Here is a 22971-nt window from a genome sequence, read left to right on the forward strand (position 1 = left end):
TAGAAAAATGTCAGTTCCACCAAACCTCCACAGCGTTCCTAGGTACATAATTTCCAACACAGGCTTCACCATGGATTCTGCTAAGGTAAAGGCGGTTCTGGATTGGCCTCATCCCACTACCCTCAAAGCCGTGCAGCGCTTCCTGGGGTTTGCAAACTACAGTACTACCGCAGGTTCATTCAAAATTTCTCCTCTGCGGTAGCTCCCATTACAGGGTTAACTAAGAAAGGTGCAGATCCCGCTTCATGGTTGCCGGCAGCTACCCAAGCACTCGATCACTTGAAAACTGCCTTAATTTCTGCACCTATCCTCATACATCCGGACCCCAAGCTACCCTTTCACCTTGGAGGTAGATGCGTCAGACGTTGAGGCCGGTGTTATTCTCTCCCAGAGAAGGAAACCTCAAAACAGACTCCACACCGGTGCCTTTTTCTCGAAAAAAAATTCTCCAGCTAAACAAAAATTATGATGTGGGTAACTGGGAACTCCTAGCAATCAAGTTTGCCCTGGAGGAATGGAGACATCTGTTGGAAGGCACAGAGAACCCAATCACTACTCACCGACCACAAGAATTTGGCTCTATATCGAGGGCGCTCGACACTTAGGGGGCTAGTCAAGCCCGGTGGTCACTTTTCTTTTCCCGTTTTAATTTTATTATCTTTTTTCTTCTGGGTTCTAAAAATATCAAAGCCGATGCTTTTTCCCGTCAATTCCTGGTGGACGACAAAACCGAGGATCAGCAGAAGCCTATTCTTCCCTCCAAATATATTCTCTCCGCCAACTCTTTTGATGCCTTGAGACATTGTACAACAGCAGTCTCTTGAGGGTCTCGTAGTTCCTGATGGACATTTGTTTACCTCACCAGCTCATCGGAAGAAGGTCCTTGAATGGGATCACTCTTCAAAGCCTTCAGGTCATCCAGTTACTAGAAGGACCATAAACCTTGTGGAACGGACCTTTTGGTGGCCCGGCATGCAAAGGGACATCAAAGAATTTGTTGCTGCATGCTCGACATGTGCTTGGAATAAGACTCCCCAGGATAAACCACCAGGACTCTTTTGACCACTGCCTATCCCGGACCGTCCATGGACTTCATAGTCGAACTGCCAGTATCTAAAGGGATGAACACCATCTTAGTTGTGGTAGACTGCTTTTCCAAGCTGTCACACTTAATTCCGTTAAAAGGTCTACCCAACTCTCCCAAATTGGGCAGACATCCCACAACTTTCAAAGGGAACATACCCGACTGCATAATATTCATCTTTCACGTTCAAAAGAAGGGGAGTGGTCAAAAATCAAAAGACCAGGAAAGCAGGCTTAATTGTGAAAGGTTCTCTCTCGTGAGTAAACGTTGCACTACTAAACCTCTATGCCCGAAACGAGCAACAAAGTTCACTTTGGAAGTAATATAACCAAATGGAATCAATAATTATAGGGGGGACTAACTAGACCGGCAGAGTTCATTCCCTACCCTCCATGTTGCTTTGTAATGAAAACAATGTTATGCTATGTTCTCCTTGTTTCTTTTGTGAGGAGAGTTCCAGCAGACTGTTCCATCACTCGCTCTTCCCTATTTTCTATGGATATTAGACATCTTATTATGGCCGTGAATGCTGCATTTGTCATTCGAGCACTGCACTTTTATTATTTACTTACTCATTTGCACTTTTTGTTAGATTCACTGTCACATGGTTCTAGAGACCGTATCTTAGAGGCAGCACATTGTCAACACTATTTCTCACACGTTAGTTGGTCAATTTTGTTTGCGTTCCTTGTATTGTTTTATCAGTTGATAACACATGCCAGTTGTTAATAGATTTATGGATGTGTGCTGTGGTGAAGATGCACTGTAGGAAGAGTTGTCCAGAGACTCTAGGTGTGATCAGAATTGTTGAACCTTCTCTTTAACTTACATCACTTTATTGCAATGGTATCCCCTTTCAAATCGTTCCATGGCGTGAAGCACTCGCTCAAATTGGCTGGGGCCACGGACCAATCTTAAAATACTCAACATTTGGGAAAATGACAGGGCTGGAGGGTTACGGCTTGAGGCATCCAGGAATACGTTTCTCACCTAAATTATATACCAGTGTGTCGCCATGATTATATACCACAAGAAATTTGTATTTTAACAAAGTTTTTTATATGTTTATTTTTAATAGTACAATTGTCTGCAGCCCCTATTAGCAAACATTGGCTAGTATGGCTATAAGCCGATTGTATAGCAATGGTGGCGTTAGTTGTGTTCTGTGCAGTATTAGAAATATTAACCCTTGTAGGTAGCCGATGACATGGCAGCCACTTCAGTTAAGCATTTAATATTTTCTGAAGTTGATACGTTTATTTACTGACATTTTATAATCTAGTTCTGGTGTTCTCTTCCTTCCAAACCCTATTTCAGGACCAGAGTGGCAGTAACGCTTTAGTAACGTCACATTATTTGAAGCTAATGTAACATTATCCTGAAATAACGCGACATTGAGCCTATTCTAATGATGTTTGGTGGTCTTTGCATACAATTAGCTTTATGAATAGAGCATGAACTCAGAAAATAACTTCCATGCCAGTTTTAAGCATGACATTATTTGCCCTGAGCTACGTGAATGAGGACCTCAGTATTCCTCACAGCCAATACCTTTTTGCCTGATGGAATCATAATTGTGTACAAGATTGAAAAGCCAAAAAGGTATGGATGACACTTTTGCTTGTAGATACAGGTGTTAACAAATGTAGAACTAAAAGATTAAAGAAGCAATCCATGTCAGAGTTTATTTTATCTTACATCACCTGTACCAGAGTACTGCAAGCTTCAGGGATCACCCAGTTCACGAGAGATCTGAAGTTTTCTTGCTGGCTATATTGTGTTGTTCAAGCTTGCACGCATGCCTACAATTTACAAATGTGGGTACCTCATGAACTAGGGGTTTCTGGAGCAGAGCACTGCAGTTCCGCTCCAGTGGACCCTGATGCTAGGTAATGTTAAAAAATAAATCAAATAAGATGCAAATTGCTGCTTTAAGTGAAGGTTTAATATTTTTTTTTGAAGGGGTTACTTAATTCATGCCTTATCTAGATTCCCCCTATTAAATATATGCCCGATATTCACTTTGATCCACTATTAGTCTCCTTCCCTCTAAATGATATAGGCTGTCATGGGAGGATATAATGCTGCCAAGACCTACCTGTATCGGGTCCCTGTGGGCCTCCTTTCTTTCTACCGCTGCAGCATTTCCAATTTCTACAGTGGGCCTTCCTATTTAGCAACTTCTCTCCCCCTTTCTTCCATCTTTTACCCTCTTCTAAATGTCTCCATCCTCTACATCAGAGGTGCGCAAACAGGGTGGGGGGGGAGGGGGGTTACACAGCAGTTTTAGAGGTCCCGCGCTCTACCCCAAGGCATTTAAATGTAAGCATTAAATGCTTGGGCACCGCGTGAGGCCTCTAACACTTACCTTACAGCGACACATAGTCATGGTAACCCGGCGTATGGGGGAAGTTTGCGCACCCCTGCTCTACCTTACCAACATCTCACTTCATCTCCCTCTGGAATTTAGGCCCATGTCTCCCATTAAAACATACCACTTTCTCGCTTCACATCTCCTCCAATCTCCTCTTACCCTTCATTACCTCCTCTCACCTTCACTTTTTTACCCCAATGTACTTAAATTATTTTCCTCTCGTTGCACTTTCCTTTTCTCTTTCCACTCTTATCTCCTGTCTCTATTTCTTCCGACTTCACCGACTGCCAAAATGTGGACTTCTTTTCATTCAGCATTTCTGCTAAAGAAATTCAATCCGGATTGCCAAAAAAAGTACAATTATGTTCTAACAAAAACAGTACTCCTGAAACTTCATTACCTTGTAAACAGAGAATACAAACTTCATAGCGAAAAACACATTGATAACATTTTTACAATATTTATTAAGATTATAAATTTAAAAATCCAAAGACTCAGGCACAATTTTAAAAGGCTTCAATCACTAAACTTAATAGACAACAAAGAAACTGATGGTAAGGACAGATCACCAAGTATAAAAAATAAAATTCAACCAGAATGAAAGGGAATACATTTTAGAAAACAAGTTTCAAACCTGTCATGATAAAACTTGTTTTCTTCCCCACACAAAATAAAATAAAAACAAAACATTCATCCCACCTAGAGTCTAAAACAATACGGTTATTTACAGCAGTATTTTATTAATAGTATTGTATAATTGGGTAATACATCCACCTCATCTGCCATTAGAAGTGTAAATCTCCATTACAGTGTAGTTATTATATTTACAAATGCATACAATATTTAACTTCTCTTTAATAAGAACATTTCAATGCAAATGATCTTTTAATCAAACAAAATAGAAAAAAAAATTAGTTTAAAACCAATGCATCATGGAGGGTGTATTTTGTATTCCTGTCTTCAAACAAATTGATGACAATACTTTAAAGTACATAACGCTTCAAAGATCTTGTAATCCCAGTAATAAAGTTCCTCGAGTTCTTCACATACGGCATTCTTCAATCAACTTTAACAACGCTATAAATCTTGGTTACAAACCAAAAGCATGCAAAGAATCCAATTGTTCCTGTAAAGATTAAAAAAAAAAAAGTTTAGTACTGTACAGTAGCAAAACAATGGTAAATTTTAAAATTAACCATTCAACAATACATCAATGAACAAATTGTGTAAGGCTCACCTCATTACATAATACACAGAAGCCGCTTTCACAATTAACTTATGCAAAGTAACACCAGCCTCAGATATCAGTGAAGGAGGATCAGCAGATAATTGCTATATAATAAAGTTGGTGTAACTTGCAGTATATGTAAATTATATCAGAACCTTCAAAAAAGTGGTTTAGGCCAGTGGTGCGCAACCTTTTTTTAAAAAAAATGTGTTTATAGCCACGACACCCCACTCCATGACCCCGAAAACAGTATTAACTGCAGGGTTAAATTTCCATTACAGCAGCAGACGCTGTGCCTCCCCACCTGAATGGCGTTGTAGATGCTCAAATATGAATATGCCCATATATGGGTATTTGCGACGTCATCTGGGGTGACAGAGGGAGGAAGTCAGGGAAGAAGGGAGTCACAGAGGCCGATGGGAGACAGACAAGGCGACCAGTGTCAGATTTCCCATTAGGCCCGGGCCTAAGGCAGCAACATTTTGGGGCGGCAAAAATATCTGCCCTAATTTGCCGTGCTGTCGGCCTATCGGACCTAATGGGAAGGGACTTGCCTACCTGTGCCAGCAGCATTCGTTCTGCCGCCTCCGGCTTCTTCAAAATAGAGCGTCAAATGGCATCCCACGGAGTCTCGTGGCAACCAAGACATCACGACATAATTGATGACGTCCGTGGCGTCATTTGACACTAGATTCGGAAAGGGAAGCAGGGCAGCAGACACAGGCAAGTGCTTAAGGGCGGTGGTTTTTTAAATCCGCCGCTGACTGCGACCTCCACAAATTTGCCAACAACCCCTAAGGTTGTCGTGACTCACAGGTTGCACACAAACATTTGGACCTTTGACGTCTTCAAACCTGCAAAGTAATCCAATAACAGGTTTTTTGTTTTTTTTAAAGGCAATGAACATGGTAAAGTTTCAAAGTGAACGTCATATCTGTGTACCTTAACATTGATAGACAATGCAATATGAATGGTCTCTAATTCCCTTTACTTCAGGCAAGTGTTTAACACTCCCAATAAGACCACTCTGATTTTCATGCGTACGTTTGTAAAGCCAAGTTCTAATGTCCAAGTAATATTACAATTCCATTAGGTATCTCGGGGTCAATAAGTGAATTATGGAACATTATTAAACCGAAGAAATGTGTCTAATATAGGGTACTAAAACTGAACTTCTTATAAAAACCATTTGTCAAGTGGTACAAGACAGACATTTGACTAAACGTACTACCAAATTATGGCATAGCTATGGTGAAGTCAAACAAGAACAAATACTCCACTGCAACTTCTAGCAATTTAACAAAGATAATTTTGTCTTAAATAGGCTTGTCCTAATGGTTGGAGCTCAAACAGTGTGTGGTATTAACACTATGGAACCAGATTTATAATTTGCTAAGAAAGGATGTCGTACTGCAGATATCTACATATTAGTACATGGCAACTACCTTTGTTCCTTTACAAGATTCTAGTTCTTAATGCAATGGGTTGCAACCTTTTTTTGGTTAAGGAATACTATAATTTTATTGTGAAATTCTCGGGCACCTCAACCCTCTATAATAGCATTGTAAGGAACCCCAACCCTCTCAAATAGCGAATCTGAGATCAGATGCATTGTAGGGAACCCCAACCCTTTAATAGTGTGAGAGATCAGATGGATAGTAAATTCTTCTGTATTTGGTAAAAAAATTTAATGACCAAAAAATTGTAGGGAACCCTTTAGAAAGTAATAGCTGATTATCAAGAGTAATATGACAAGTATAATAATTTTATTTAAAAGGAAATCTAATAGAATAAACAGGGTTTTATAATTTAGCTTTTTCCTTAAAGGAGCATTCCCCTAGGTGGGAAGCAGGGTGTCTCCAGAGTTTAACCACGCTCATTTCAGCTCCGGAAACCCCCTACATCCTGAGATCCTTATCACCGTAGGTCATGCCAGTATCTCCTGCTTGGTTATAGATCCCACGTCACCCGGGCCAGTAGGAAGCCGCGGATGACGTAGCGGCTTCCTATTGGCCCGTGGAATATTCAACCCAGCATGACCTATAAAAATAAAAAAAAGGTATGTATTTCGGGAAGCAGGGGGTCCCTGGAGAAGAAATTAAACAAGGTTCAGCTTCGCATACCACCTGCTTTCCACGTATTATATCAAATGGAAAAAAAAACAAAAAACGTGGAAATGCACCTTAAGTGTTGCAAATTAATCTGGCAGCAAAAGGGTTAATTTATAATCAACTATGGGAAGAGTTAGCTCACTGACAAAGTGAATTTCTATGCATCAGGTCAATTGACAATATCAGATTTAAAACGAATGACACCATTAGTATAAAATTAGCTGTAAAAACAACACACTTAGATTGTATTCATTTACTTGGTATGTACTGTCACGAAAAAATTTGGGGATGTTTTCCGTTTCTAACGGACTTGGCCGCCACTGTACATATGCAGCTCTGTTTTTAGATTCTAATGATAACAAATAAATAAAAATAGTGCCGTATTAATATGTCAACTACGACCCGCAAGATGGTCCAGCACATGATGCTGTTCTGCTCATGGTCTAAAAGATCTCAAAATTGTAAATAGGAAATATTATTGTTTACCTGTGAAGAGGAAGAAGATAAGAACCATTATCATAGTGTACCCAAAATACAAAATGGTACTCGCCGTCCCTGTAATTTGCAGTTTGGAGAAAAAATAATGTACTCCATACACAAGAAAGTAAACTGCAGTAAAACCACTTGTTAGGAATGAGCGCCATTGCCAGTGATAGTCCTGCAGGGGGGAAAAAATGCAAAACCTCGGTAAAGACATTCATAACGCATATCTAGCTTTGATTGGAAATTATAGGTATTTATATTTTCATTTTTGTTGACCCGGAATTAATCCCTTCAATGCTGCCAAGAACTTCAATATATATTAGCTGTTTTTAGCCCCTGATAGGCCAGCGTTGGCCGTGTGTTAAACTGCATAGATATATGCCTTCTACAAAAAAAACACCTGGACTTGGGTTGAACATGTATCCCACTGCTGGAGTTTAATTTAGGACCCTTAAGTAATTCGTACACAGATACGGGGGGCTTCATTATTCTACGTATGTATTATATGTTCATATACATTTTGATATTCTGTGCCAACATAGACCCTGAATACGGAGGCTTTTCCAGATGTATCGGGATAAGTTGTGTTGTTATCTGGGGGAACAATGCCCCTCATTAAATCTTGTTGAAAATGCTTTTAAAATGGTGCAATCCCCAGTAGTCATCCAATAATTAACATTTTGTATATATATTTAAAAAAAACAAACAAAAAAAAAAGTACAACTGTGCTTAAAGCAATGTTTTGGCTACTTTTGTTACTTTGGCTTTGTACTTTATTTTCATTTTCTTTACGACCTCTGAATGAGGAACCGTTTGTGTTCAGTAAGAGATTGCACATGCAAAACTTGGTTCCGACAGTCGCGCAACACAAAAGGGAGTAGCTAAAGGAAATCAAATCCCTCCATTAGTACTCTTTGGATCTGTGAGGGACAGCTTTTAAATGATGTCACTGCAGTTCTCAGAAAAGGAATTCTGATTTACAGAACGTGGCATAACATGCTGCAAAATAAGATTGAACTTTTAAGTAATTGGTGCCCAGGATTGACCCAGTGTAAAGCCTAACTGCGCTGTGTGCTGTGGCTGTAAACTGTAGTTTAAAGCAGCAATCCCTCAAATTCCAGTAGTTTTTCTTGTTTGTTTACCTTCTATGAACCAGGCTGTTTACGGTTGCTGAACCGTGGCACTCAAAACCCAGGGAACTCCCAGATACAATTTTATTTTTAATTTTTTCTATTGCTAGTACATGCAGAGAAAAGCAGAGATGGCTGCAAGGTCATCCAATCGTTGACCCCTGTGGCCATGTTGTTTCTCCAGGATAATTCCTGCAAGGTTGGGTCCATGGTGACTGCGCGCTCGCATCTGGGCACGTGACGTCACCCGCTTTTTAGCTCCAGCGATCTGTGGCCAAAGTAGACGCGACAGGGAGGCATGTGGGGGGGGCGTGGCCGTGACGGGGCTGGATCGCCGTTATTGGGCAAACCGCTCACATGAGGCCTGCCCGTCACACTGTGGAATCAAATTAAACAGATTCCTCGCGCACTGCACACCCCCTCGCGCTGTCACATACACGGTCTACGGCTGCAATCATTGCCTTAAGGCAATGTGATCGCGCCGCGCGCACGCTTCCCCGACCATGGCCACAGCCTAAGGGAATTTAAAAAGTGTCAAATCTCATGAACCAGGGAATTACCCGTGCTTGGAGTGCCACATTTCAGCTGCGTTAGGGACCCTTTGTTCCAAATCAAGTACATTTAAATTAAAAAAGCTGCATACAGTACATTGTTGTATTAAATAAGCATACAAGCAATTTCCGAGAAAGGCTACCAAACCTATGTTCTCACTTGATCACAAACTTTCTTTTCCCCCCTAACAGGTTCTGTATGACCAGCTCACACATTTAAGAAATGTACAATGTATCTTTCTGCTCTTACCTCCGCACACAGATGAAAGTAGCACAGCAGTATAGTAGCCTCAGAGCACGTAATGACCAAAATGATAAATACCAGAAACAGGAATCCAAACATGTAATACATTTGATGTGACCTAAAAAAATAAAAAATTAAGAATAAATGATACAGAAAATGGCTCATCTTCCTTCTAGATATTCTTATTAAACATTTTTTTTAAAGTGTGTTTGTATTCAAAACATAATAAAATTAAGAAATGTTTCAATGAGAGCTGTGCATTTTAAACAGAATCTGTAACAACATCATCAGTAGTACAGTTCTGGTTCGTTAAATATTGTTTATAGTTTTGCTTGCCAAATAATTATAATACAATATAACTTATGTTGCCACAATAAGTAACGGCGTTGCAGGCCTGTCTCTCTCCACCCATCTGTGATCCCACAAGTAGGTGTCATTATAAACGTCAGTCAATGAAGGGATTGCTCATCGAATTAATGGGAGAAAGGATCCCGGAATCCGGCAAAACCCAATACATTTCAGACCACGAAGTTGATTGGAAATCATAATAGCCGACTTATTAGAAGAGCAGCTTCTTCCTTGCCAGAAACAAAGTAGGTTGGAAAAGCATCAAGAGCAGTGTGAAAGGCAAATGTTGGAGTCCGTAAGGACAACTGAATAATAAATCACACTGAAGAGTGGTTTAAATTTTGGATTTAGCTGGTAAATGCACCTTTCACGGTCTTTAAATAAACACACCTCACCTAAGTACATCCTCTACTTTAACTACTAAAAACAAGCCACTTTTTAGTATTCGGGTTGAGGATAAGCAAAACCTTACCATTACTGAAGTCTGCGTTGTATGACACTGCCTAGTTAATCTATGAGCAATCTGACATGCAACTTTATTTTTATTTTGAAGATTTCCCTTTGCATAGTTCTATGCACTACAGGAATTTTGAAACACTGTTGCGGAAAAATTATTATTTTTATCATATCTTTAAATTTCTCTCTCAATCTCCATGAAAATGTGCACAATTTTAGGTCTGTTATGTAGATAACGCTGTTGAAGAATCACAATGTCGACAATCAACTGATGTTAAAATAACAGTGACATCAATTTAGTTAACAAGTACCAGACACAGTAGGTTTGTGTTCATTAAAACGAGAAATCTTTTTTCCTCTGTGGCTGGTAAAGGTTTTATTGTAATTAATCTGAAGCACTAAGCTTTTTAGGTAAAGTGCTCTGTCTCAAGCACTTTATAAAGGTGCTTTTCTTCGCTAAATACCATTTTATAACTCTGCACTTGATGAGGTCATCATGCAATTTTTTAATAAAAATGTAGTGATATGACAAAAAATAAAAGGGGTCCAGTTTTTTCTGACCAGTGTAATTAAGTAAAATGCAAAACAGTGCAGCCTACTTTTAACTCAGATATTTTGACAAACCAACAACATTGACCGTGTATAATAATAATACAAAAAAACGTGGACTGTCCATTACACTAAGGCCGAGGCCCCGCTGCATCAGACAGTGCGCCTGCACTGCATAAAGGCGGCGCGTGGTGAGGCACTTCACCGCTATCTGCGGTCCGTAGGGAGCATTTTTTTAAGGTGCCTGGGGGGCGTGGCCAAAACAGGTCAGGGGAGCGCGGCCATTGTGCCCGGGGAGAGGGGGAGGAGGTTGTGGGTCTGCAGGAGAGGGGGGTGGGGGTTGATACAAGGGGGCAGAGAGATCAGTGGTGTGTGTGGTGTGTGTGAGTGAGAGATACACCGGGGCTGGCTGACAGCTCCAGGAAGGTACAGCCCCCGGTGCTAATAGGCTCACCAGCGTGACGCGTCACCGCTCGGGATCACAATCTTCCTGCATCCCCTGCTGGCTGACGCGTCACAGCGCATAGTGAGCCTTGCAGTGAGGGACTGGGGCCGGCTCGGGAGGAAGTTAGGAGCTGGTGAGTGATGCAGCCTAAAGGATTGTCATTTGAGCATATCACATTCATTTTCCTAATGGGGAGAATATGGTGTTTATAGAAGTGTTGTATCTTGATCGTTAAACCCATGGGTGATATAAAGAAGAAGAATCTACAGGCTTTTACAAGGATTATAGAAAGTATAGCTCCTGTAACAGCCATGTAGCTGAAAGGAAAATTGCAGCATAAACCAATTTCCCTGCAGGTGAAAGAACATTAAATGACCTTGCAATGCTTCATTTATGGTTCCGGAATAATGTATTACACTTCATCTCTATGGAGAAGACTGTCTTCTCTTAACCCATTTATTACCAGAGGGCCTGCAATCTATTTGCTCTGCTCAGTGACGCATTGCAGTACTCTCTGCAAGAAAAGTAGCACACGAGAGTAGATAAATCCTGTGGTGACAGTCAAGGGAGGGGAAAAAATACAAAGGAATAGGCTTACCAAATACTATTCAGAATGAAGAAAAGTTGTATGAAGATGCACCCGAAGGGCAAAATTCCTCCCATGATGATGCCAGGTAATGGCTTTGTGTAGAATGATTGTTCAGGAATCTGACGAGGGATCTGATTGGTGCGGACTGGGTGTTCAATGGCCTAAAGGGAAGCAAAGAAAGCAAATGCATTATTACAGTGCCATTTAAATCTCACTTTGCACTGCCATCCTATTTGCAAGCTTTTTCGTGGCTTTCATGCTGACACTAATGGTGGTAAATAACTACTTTAGACCTCAAATAGAAATTCCTACATAAAGGATTTAAAAAAAAAAAAAAAAAAAAGGCACCCATTAAAGTCTGTACTTAAGCTGTGAGGTAGGAAGCCAGACCTTGCAATTGCAGGCTGCTTAGAAGCTTTTTTTAAAAAAAAATTAAACAACCAAAATCATTGTGTTACTAGATGTTACAGCACCCCCTCAACAACAGTGTGGTTTGAATCTAGCATACTTTTAGATTTGTCTAAAATGTGCTCTGACATCTGCCTGGTGTTTTTACTTTAATTACCAAGAAAAAGGGGGGGGGGGGGAAGTGTTCAAAGCAATTATAAAAGCAAAAGTGCACGATATCTACATCATAACAATGATTTAAAATAAAAAAATTACCCCTTTCATTTTTGCATGAGTTAGTGCAAGATTACTGCATGGTGTGAATTGAGCATATAAAAAGGAATTCTCAAATATTGTTTTGGTAAAAAAAAATAATGGCGGAGTTCCTCACCCACAATAAAGTTTACCGTTAAATCACATGTCAAATCACAAATGAACGTACTTGACCTTATTTAACACTTTGTACAATTCAGAGATCTGCCAATATTACCCATCACATAATTCTCAAGCAAAGCTGTGATATGATGGTTTACAAAACAGAAATATACCATCTCACCATTACATATTTTTTTGCTTTTAAGGTGTATATATGTGTTAGGTGTATTTGAGTGTGTAAAATAATTAGGGCTTATTTAGTGTGCAGAGCTGAATGTAAAGACTGTTTCATATGGGTGGTGCGCGTAGGGGAGAAATAGGTTTAATTTATCATAATATTGATAAAAATCGATCATCATGAATACAGGCGCTGCAGAACTATTGGGCTATAAATGTATTTATTGTGAACTTGAGAATGGTTACTCCATTGTGTGGTCGCAAAAACCCCAATGAGCAGGAATTGTAAACAACGCAAAACTTAAGTACTTACATTCTTTTTAAAACCAAAGTAAGCACCAATGAACGTCAGTGGGACAGAAATGCAAAACCACAATGCCAATATAGCTACAAGGGTACCAAACGGAATTGCTGCAGAGGATCCTTCTCCCCAAAGAATTAAATTCATTAAAAAGAAATCAGCAAACACGATCCTGCAACATAAGAGTATATTTTTCTTAAAGCCCACATATTTCCTAGGAACAATGTAATATTTTTCTTAGCTCAATTTTTAGGACATTTTCACTGCTACTTAGCTAGGAAACAGACATTAAAAACAGCAAGATATGCAGAGTTCACACTTCTCTACAGATTAGATAAGCTAAAATCAGACTTCCTGCAGGAGCGTGCACTTTTTATAAATGGTTTTAAGTGCAGCTCACCACGTGTGTAGATTGTTCACTTGGCTCATTCAAAGGCTTAGGCCTCGGTCCCGCTGCGCTCGTTGGCGCGGGCGGCCATGTCGCGAGTTCCCCACCAGCAGGGGAATCCTCGCAGGCCGGTCCCGGTCCCCACTGGCTGCACAGCTGATTACACGCTGTGGCGCGTCAGCCGCTAGGAGACACAACAGAATGGTGTTTCCTAGCGTTGACGCGTCACGTGGTGTGGCTGTGAGCCAATGGGGAGGGGAGGCTGCGGGAGGAGGAAAGGCTTCGGGGAGCGGGGAGGAGTGTGGAGGGAAAGCAGGTGAGTGCCTGTCTGTATATGTGTGTGCCTGAATGCGTGCCTGTCTGTGTGTGTATGTGTGTGCGTGAGTGCGTGCCTCTGTCTGTCTGTGTGTGTGTGTGTGTGTGTGTGTGTATATATGTGTGTATGTGTGTATGTATGAGTGCCTGCGTGTGTGTACTTACCTGCAGTCCGTGGAGGGAGGGGGGGAAGAGTAGCGGGTCCCTCCGCTCAAGCCACGCCCCCCCTCCCTGTCAATCCTCCCCCTCCCGCCCACCTCCCGCTCCAGCTGCAAAAGAGGATGTGTACAGTGCATGCTTTGCATTGTATTATGCATGTATTGCATTGACTATACATTGTAGGGTAAAGCTCTGTTCTTCCTGCCCTAGATGCCAGCACATTAGGGCAGCTGCTGACTTTGTAACATCAACGTCACGTCATGGCCGCACCCCCCGACCCGTTTGGCCACGCCCCCCGCTCCGACTGAAGTTTCCTGTAGACCGCAGATCGCGGTACAGTGAGTTGCACGCGCCGCCGGCAAGCAAGCCAGCCGTGCGGACGCGTGCAACGGGACCTTAGCCTTAGCCATGTTCCCCATTTACAAAGTTGGGGACAGAGACTTCCATAAGCACAAAGATAATTGAAATATACAAGCATATTTTATATCACCGATAGCTACTTAAAGTCAAACTGAATTACCGCACCCAGGACAGAGAAACGATGTCAACAAGACATTTGTTTTCCACTTCTCCCCGCCAAACGCTGAATTAGGAAGACAAAGAGAGAAATTGTTAGATAACCAAATCACACTGTACAACAACTAAATTAATTGTTCATTATTTATTGCAAACCATTTATAGAATTGGGCTTTTTACGTTAAACAGGTTTAAAACAAAAATCTGTGTGTACATAAATGATCCGAGGGGGATCACAAAAAAAGTCCCTAGTAATATGCACTCAGCCAAGGTAGAAATATTTAAGGACATATTGGCCATATAGCCTCAGGGTGCAAGGCCCTAGTATAACCAGATACAGGGTTTTAGGAGACATCATGACGGTGGCGTCAGTAGATGAGGCGGCGTTCCCAGCTCTTCCGTGTTTGAACGGGCTGTATGGCAATTTTTTTTTCTATCTTCATATCTCCTACTATTGAACCATATTTTATAGGGTTTGGTGTATGGGTCTGTGTCCCCATCGCTGGATCCCTATCCATCATAGCTAGACTGTGTCCGTTCCTCCTGTGCCTACTTATACCCAATAACCATATTACAGAACATATGGCAGGAAAAAAAGGGGGGAGTCCTGCTTACTGTTTGGAGGGATGTGGAAATCCCTCTTTGGACTGGCTGCTGGACTTAAGTATACAGTACCCCAATTGGACATAATATCCATTGTGCAACTGCTTTTTAACTTATACAAGTTATTCACAAGTTATTGTAGTTTAGTGGATAGCGCTGCTTTCCCTTTCTTTTATTACAGTACATATTACTACTGTGTGTTCCGACTACTGGTTAAGCCTTATAAGCATTAGCACAGAGGATTCTCTTTGTGGTAATTGCTACCATAGCGAGATACTTTTGTTTCACCTATTTATGATACAAGTTGCTACAAAGTCATCTATCGGACTGCCTGTGAGGAGCTCGCAGCAGAATCACGTTTCAATACCAACTAGCATCTTGTTTAGATTTATATACTCTCCTTGATACCCATGAGAGATATATCTAACACACACACACACTTCTTGCCACATAACGGGATTATGTATGAAGACAACCAATACTATCTAAATTAAGGGAATATTGGATACAGGTGGATTATCCATACTCACCTCCTGAGTCATGTGGGAGATTCCCCAAACACTGTCTACACATATATACTCATCTAGAGTTATACCTATCTATACGGGAGACACACACACACACCCACGCCGATCAGATACCTCATCACTGGGGAATTGTAATATTCACTGTATATAGCATTTCACTTTGTTATACGTCAAATAAAGTTTTATTTTCTTTTATGCTTGTTATCAGTCTGAGGTTGGGCTCCTCGTGCCATGACCCCTTTATCTGGTTATACTAGGACCTTACACCCAGAGGCCAATATATCCTTAAATATTTCTACCTTGACTAAGTGCATATTACTAGGGACATTTTTGTTATCCTCTCGGGGATCATTTATGTACACATGTATCTAATCTTCCCTTTCGGCAACAGGCACCAGGAAACTTCAATCATCCAAAAACAATATCTAAAAAAAAAAACTTTTACAGGACCAGGAAGTGAAAACCAAAATGGTTCTCAAAGTAATCTTTAGTTGAGGAGATCCAAGAATAAAAATTATATTGAGACATATTTCATCAAACGTTTGATCAGGTTTGCAAGGTAGAAAGATGCGTTGGAAATAAATTACCTGCAATACCCTTACATTATAAGGATAGATACAATGAACAGAAATTACATGTTAAGTTGACAAAAAGGGACACATTTTAGATAAATTTAAAAAACAAAAATAAATAAATAAAAAAACACAGACAACCCCAAGTATTTTATGGACCGCACATAAGGCATTTATTAGGGGTATGATAATGAAAAGAGCGTCACACAGGAAAAGAGCACGGCTAGCAAAAAATGTAAAATTAACAAAAAACCTGTCAGAACTAGAAACCAGCAACAAACAAAAATTTGATACAACAGTTAATGACAGACTCCAAAGTATCAGACGAGAGCGAGGTATACTTTTGACAGATCAAGCCGAAAAGGCTTTACCCTGGACAGGACAACTTTTCTGCCAAAAAGGTAATGAACTATGCTGGCATGTAAAGAAAAATAAACACATGAAATAAAAACATGGGGGGGGGGGGGGGTAAAATTTTTTTTTTTAATCCTATGAGTAAAATGGCAAATACAACCATAACCCAGTTCAAATAAGCAAACCTCCAACCTAATCAAAAACATCATTCGAGACAAAAAAAAAAAGGTTTGGTTATTTTTTGTTACTTACACTTGTAGAATCTGGAAGCAACATAACCTGCCGGAGTTCCAAGCAGTACCCAGAGTACAACAGCACATGTCATTAGAGCTCCTCTGTTGGCAGGAGACAAAAATCCCAGGCAAGCAAAAACTAAAAATACAGGAAAATACAGTTGTTTATTAAACAATTAGAGAAGCGTGACATCCATTTAAATAAATGTTTTAAACAAATTTTCTGCAACAGATTTAAAAAAAATAATAAATAAATAAAAAAGTGGTTAGTTGATTAAACAATTGGATGCCACAAAAACAAACCAAAAAAAGTTCCTTTGCAGTGTTGTAAAGCAGCATATAAAGCTCAATAGTAAATGTATATGAACCTTGTACAGGAGTATAAAATCAGGTTAGTAATGTGGCAATTCTCTGTGGCCACGCAACATGGAGATGCTGGCGATCATTTACCTTTATATGAAAGCCAGTAAAAGCGATGTAAAGAGAATAGGCAGGACACACCGATTGAAATAAAAAGGATAAAAAAATGAAACATCAGGCCATTGTTACGTTATATGGCCTCCTTACCAGTAGTATACTATAATCAGTCCATAATAATAACGTTACTCTGGCAAAACATGCCCTTTATTCCCCCCAACCACCAATTTAGTCAGAATTCGTTGTTTAACCAAGTGTAAAAAATAGTTCCTGCATAGAGATACATTGGGTATTCATTTAGTTTAATGCATTTTCTTTTTTTAATCATCAACAATTTGAAAAAGCTCAAAATTATTTTAAATTAAATTATTATAAACTTGGGAGAATCTGAAAATCTGAGCTGCGTAAGGGTTTTTAAAACCTCTCAGTTTCATTCACAGAAACATACAGCCCAATCAAAAAGCCTGAGAAATTTCTCAGTAGCCAATCAGAGCAGGGCTCACCGGGCTGATGATGTCAGAGGCAGGGGGCGTGCTGAGCCAGCTTGATGGGGAAAAAAAAAAAAAACCGTGTGGGCTGGAACTATGAATCAGCCAATGGGAAGTATTCCCTCAAGCAGCAACTTCCCCCAAGCTAACCCCTTGCCGGCTCCGCTAAGTCTAACAGAACCCATATGGCTGTTGGGGCATTTTCCTCTGCCCCTCCTTGCTACCAAATGGTCTTTACACCTCCATATACTGGATTCCCTTTGAGGTTAGAAGGCAGGGTAGCCATCATGTCTCCCATGCAAATGGCCAAGGCTGCATGGATCTCTATAAATACAGCATGACACCCTCTGAACCTTACTAAAGTATAACCCTTGGGGACCCTAAACAGGTCAGGTTTTCCTATACGTTACAAAGGAATTCCATAATCCACCCACCAATACCGATTCTTGGACACCTTGCTACTAACTGGGGTACCCCTATGTTACCTGGGGATCCCCACAGCTACAGGAACACTTTTCATCCATGTGCCTCATTCTACTGTGCACAAAGCATACATGTACTGAACACACTGTTAATAAAATATACCTTACACTTTTATGCTGCTAAATTGTCTTTTTGGTGATGAGGGATAGAATGAAAACTTGTACTTTTTTTCCCACTAGGCATATGCCTAACACTCTGCAAAACCTGACTTCAGACTTCAACAAAACCTCACAAGTCTTATATATAACAGAAGTACCCCCTCAACCCCTATACTGGGTTCAGGATGATCTGGGCATTTCCCCCTTATACTAGGGACCCCTTTACCATTCAGGGACACCTCACATCCCTATGCCCCTTTTATCTTTCTGGTCTGTGCTGAAGCAGGGAACCCCTAGTGGTGAGTCACAAAAGCGTTTTCAAGGGGAGAGATTACCGAGAGACCATGTGTTTACATGCATCCAGGATTCCTGGGTACATTTTTAGGGGAACAAGCAACTGGGCCCATCTAGATAGACACAATCTGACAACACTTTCTCCGCAAAACCTCCCTTGAAACTCATACCACAGCAATCTCTGCTTTCTTGCACTCCTGGAAAGGTAAATACACAACAATTTATTACCGCACAATTACAGGTTATGCATGTACAACCCCTGAGCTCAAGAGCCGACACTCTATTAATCCAATACACAGATCAAGAGTAACCAAACGGGCTTAAACTTTTATTTGATAACATCAAATCCCCCATCACAGCGGGGGATTGCGCGAGGCCTCTGTAATTTAATTTACCTTCCAGCGATGCTCCTCCATGGCAACCCGGCATCAAATAACACAGTGGGGTCACGTGACATCGCCCTGGCAACATGGTATCACATGATCCGCTACGTCATTTGACACCGGAGCCGTGCAAGCAGAGGGGAGAGGGGACAGGGGGCGCATGAAGGAAACTTTGCGCACCCCTGGGCTAAACTATGCTTATTTTCACATTATACAGGGATTTTATTTTTTTACATACATCAATGCCCAATCTTAATATGTCTATGTTATGTCTTTTAGTCTAAGCAGTGGGAACGGTATTAACACCTAATGCATTTAAAAAAACTCATAGCTTGCATACTTACATAATGTGACAAATGTCATAATTAAAATCTGAGTGCCAGACCCCAGAAAAACAGACAACAGCATGCCCTTCCTGGGTGGCCTGAAAATGTCACCATGGACCAGTTTCCAGCCAAACTCTTCCTGAGCATCTTCCTGAAAAGTATAAACACAGTCCATGTAAAACGCAATGTCTAGGACTTGATTAACACAATAAAAAATGGTGAGGAGAGTTCGATATTGAATTGTCAGTGAACATTCCGGAAGACACCCCAATTGCATTTTAAAGAAACAAAAAACATCTCTTAAAAGCCTAAACCTGGTCAATGATGCGTCCATTTTTTCCCCTTGCAATTATTGAAGTGAAACTTCTTTAGTGGCACTTACTAAAATTTCGTTTGGGCAAATCTCCTTCATGGTGATGGAAGTGTGTAACGGAAGCGATGTGTTCTGTGAATCGTACTCCCCGTGCATGCACAGAAGCAGGCGGCACAACACACACACACACACACACACAAAAACACAACTGGGTGTGTGCGAAGCACGCATGGTTTAAGTGAAACGTTTGTGTTTTGTTACTGAAATTGTATTTTTATTTTGATTGAATGAAAGACTTGAGTATAATTACAATTTCAGTGGCAAAACACAGACGTTTAACTTTAAATGTATGTGCACGCACCCCTTTTTTTTCTCTCCTCTCTCCACACAGTGCATGTTTGATAAAAAAATAAAATAAAAAGAAATTAAGGTTTCTATTCACTTACGGTAGAATCCATCTGATTATATCTTGCAATATCTTTGTGCAATGTTCTCAGCATAATCATAGCAACCATGCCAGACAAGAAAAGGACAATCACCAGGGAATTCATAATACTGCAATAAAAATAAAAATACACATTTTCTTGCAACCAAGTCATATTTTTTTTTTTTTTTTTTTTTTTTTTTTTTTTAAATGGCATAAATGATTTCTAAAATAAAAACAGATCCAAGCTAAAAATGTGTTAATCCACATTAAGACCTCAGTTTGAACTAAACATTGGTTTCGAACATGTTTAAGCATTCTCCTTTCAGTAAAAGGAATGATTTTTGGCTTGTACACAGTTGATTGATATTTAAATTCCCAAATACTGGCAACTGCTTCCTTACATCACATAACTGTCAAAGATTAAGTACTAAAATTACTTGGATTTGAGAGTTCTGGGCCACACACATTTTAACTCATAACAATTCCATTATCTCAGAATGAAAATATGTCTTTGTACTACTTAGCTCCAATGTGGAAAGAATACATGGCATACTGTATACACCTACTTACCTAAACCACTGAATGTGTGTGTGAGGCATGGATTCTAATATATAATCCCATCTTGATGCCCATCTGATGGTTTTTTCTTCCTGTAAGTAGGGATGGGAGAAAACTTTTTTTGTTCAATATTTAGTGAAGATCTGAATTACAAAAGACGCTAAATATGGAATGGTACATATGAATCTAGTCACATAAGGAATATTTACCTAAACTGTAGAACAGAAACAATCCATTCAAAACAATGGAGGCAGAGTGTACGTTCAGAAGTGCATGACGACTGGGACCGTGATGACCGATACCGGCATCCTGCACTCCCGCATGAGGACGCCGTGATCGGTTGCCTGCATTTGTAGCTGCGGCTGCTCTGGCTCTCAACAGGACTTTTCCCCCCAGCTTTTAGTACTACTGTTTTTTCTCTCCCCCCCCCCCTTTTGTGTGTGGGTTTATCAACTTGCTGAAGTTAATATCTATGACTCGATTGGGAGATCTGAACCTTTTTATTGTAGGTTTTGTGATTTGATTATTTTTACATAAAGTACTGTTTTCATATATTGAAAATATTTCTGTGCTTTTTCTTTTAATTTTACTATTCAAAACAATGACATGTAAAGGAACAGTCCCCATTGCTCGTTCTTCCCCCAGGATGAGAACCAAGGATACCATCCCCCACGGTTCCCGAGATGCTGAATGGCTAAATTACCAGGGTAAAAGGGGACGATAGACAGCACTCTGATAGTGTTAAATGTATGCAATTGCAGGGTGCACGGAACAAAAGGGGACCCTTATTCCCCTGTATAGTACTAACAAATCTACGTAAGTACCAGCACTCACTGTCTAATAGCTAAATGATGAAAACAGTTGTAATGCAGAATAAACATTTAATAATAAAACGAACCAGAAATAAATCAAATGTGTTTGCAGAAACCAGTATCACAAATGGGCATGTCACAAAGTGAGGGGGGGGGGGGGGGAAAGGAAAAGGGGAAAAAACATGAAACACAAGAAATATACACAAAAAACAGAGAACGGCAAGTTTTTCATCATTTAGCTATTAGACAGTGAGTGCTAAATTACCAGGTTTTAATCTCCCACCAGGGAAACAAAATGTAGAAAAAAATGCTGCAGAGGCGGTTCACTGCTGACCGGTTGATTGGTAGAAAAACCAAGCGCAATCACTGAATATAGAAAAATGTAATGTGCAGTGAGTAACCATTGTACACACAGCAAGTAACTGACGCGTTTCATCCCTGGTATGGAACTTTGTCAAAAGTGGATTTAAATGGCTGTCCATTAGCTGGCCACATCATCAGTTGTGGCTACCCTAATGGACAGCCATTTAAAGCCACTTTAAAAATAAGGACATAACTATAAACGTAACCAGCAACTCAGGGGCTCCCCATTGCTGTAAGTAGTGCGGTTCAGCTCTGGGGAACCCTTTTGTTTTATGGGGTTAGTTGGGGTGGATTACTTCCTTAAGACAGATAATGAGGGTTTGCACGCATCTGTTTTTTAAACAAAAGTAAATCAGTTTTTTTTTTTTTTTTTTTTTAAACAGCATAGAAAAAATTCACATTCAAACATACTTTAGTTTTTTTTTTTTAACAGAATTTAAGTGCAGAAAACAAAAAACGAATTCAATGAAAGCTTAAAAACAAACATTTCTGGAAATATATTGTTTCGTATAAGATATTAAACATCATAGTGTAACCATGGTTTGCACAAGAGCAAGACCATTGAAAAAATAAATACAGCATTATTACCTACTTCCTTCAAATCTATTTAGTTAATTTCTTGAACGACTGAGATTAGAGTAAAAATATTATACGCAAAATGCACTTCTGGATGTAACAATTTCCTGGATATAATATGAATCAACGAGACCGGTGACATACAGAATGATATTCACAGCAGTCAGTCCGTAATAGTCAAGTTGCAATTTCCTATAAGACATTTCCTAGAATCCCTGGCTGCAGTGAGTGGAAACCCTGTATACTAAGAGATATGATGAAAAACCGGGTTGCAGACGGGAGACCTTTTTATTTCATTTTTCGCGGTACACTATAAGACATCCAAATGTTACATCTATTTTCACTGGACTAGAGACTTTTTCTTTTTTTACCTGAACGAGGAGACGAGGTCTCACAGGGGTCCACCACAGTCACCCAATATTTTCCGGTGGAAAGGTATGTATGCATGTACACCTTTATTTATATAGTGCTTCACAGCAGTAACACACGTGATAATCTTATAAATAACAAATACATAATGGGAAGAAGTGCTTTCAGGATGAATGTTTTGTCATTTTCTTTCAATAAATAAATGCCAAGGGAGTCACCAAGAGAAAGCTGCAACGTCAAATCTCCACACTGTGGCCATTTTGTGTCCAGCGGGTCGAAGAACCATGGAGCAGCTTTAGTGGACCCTCAGTTCAGGTAAAAAAAAAAAAAAAAACTAAAATATATATTGTGCAGAGTGAATTACGATTTTATAGTGCAAACGCTACATCAGATATTTTTTTTACGCCCAGGGACCCCCTGCTCACAAAGCATTTATCTGTGCTGGTATTTCTGTTTATTTTTTTATGGGAAATTTATGAGGTTGCTGGCCAAGCCTCCCTACTACGAGCCAACAGGAAGCAGTTTTGTCAGAGCACAGCAGCTTCCTACTGGACGAGCCCGGCAG

At 40.1% G+C, this 22971-nt stretch overlaps 1 protein-coding gene across 1 annotated transcript in view; it reads right to left on the minus strand.

The window, feature by feature from the left end:
* Positions 1–3902: 3902 nt before the first annotated feature.
* The window catches only part of TM9SF2 (transmembrane 9 superfamily member 2), a 39196-nt gene continuing 20127 nt past the window's right edge, over positions 3903–22971 (minus strand). The window contains exons 8-17 of the mRNA XM_075590783.1: positions 20299–20378; positions 19748–19856; positions 19007–19139; positions 16519–16638; positions 14220–14277; positions 12845–13004; positions 11602–11753; positions 9212–9323; positions 7284–7455; positions 3903–4584 (exon numbers count right to left, since the gene is read on the minus strand). Of these exons, the coding sequence (XP_075446898.1) occupies positions 4517–4584; positions 7284–7455; positions 9212–9323; positions 11602–11753; positions 12845–13004; positions 14220–14277; positions 16519–16638; positions 19007–19139; positions 19748–19856; positions 20299–20378 (1164 nt within the window). The 3' untranslated portion in view covers positions 3903–4516. The remainder of the gene's footprint in view (positions 4585–7283; positions 7456–9211; positions 9324–11601; positions 11754–12844; positions 13005–14219; positions 14278–16518; positions 16639–19006; positions 19140–19747; positions 19857–20298; positions 20379–22971) is intronic.

Source organism: Ascaphus truei, chromosome 3 (genome assembly GCF_040206685.1).
Source record: "Ascaphus truei isolate aAscTru1 chromosome 3, aAscTru1.hap1, whole genome shotgun sequence".
NCBI classification, from domain to species: domain Eukaryota; kingdom Metazoa; phylum Chordata; class Amphibia; order Anura; family Ascaphidae; genus Ascaphus; species Ascaphus truei.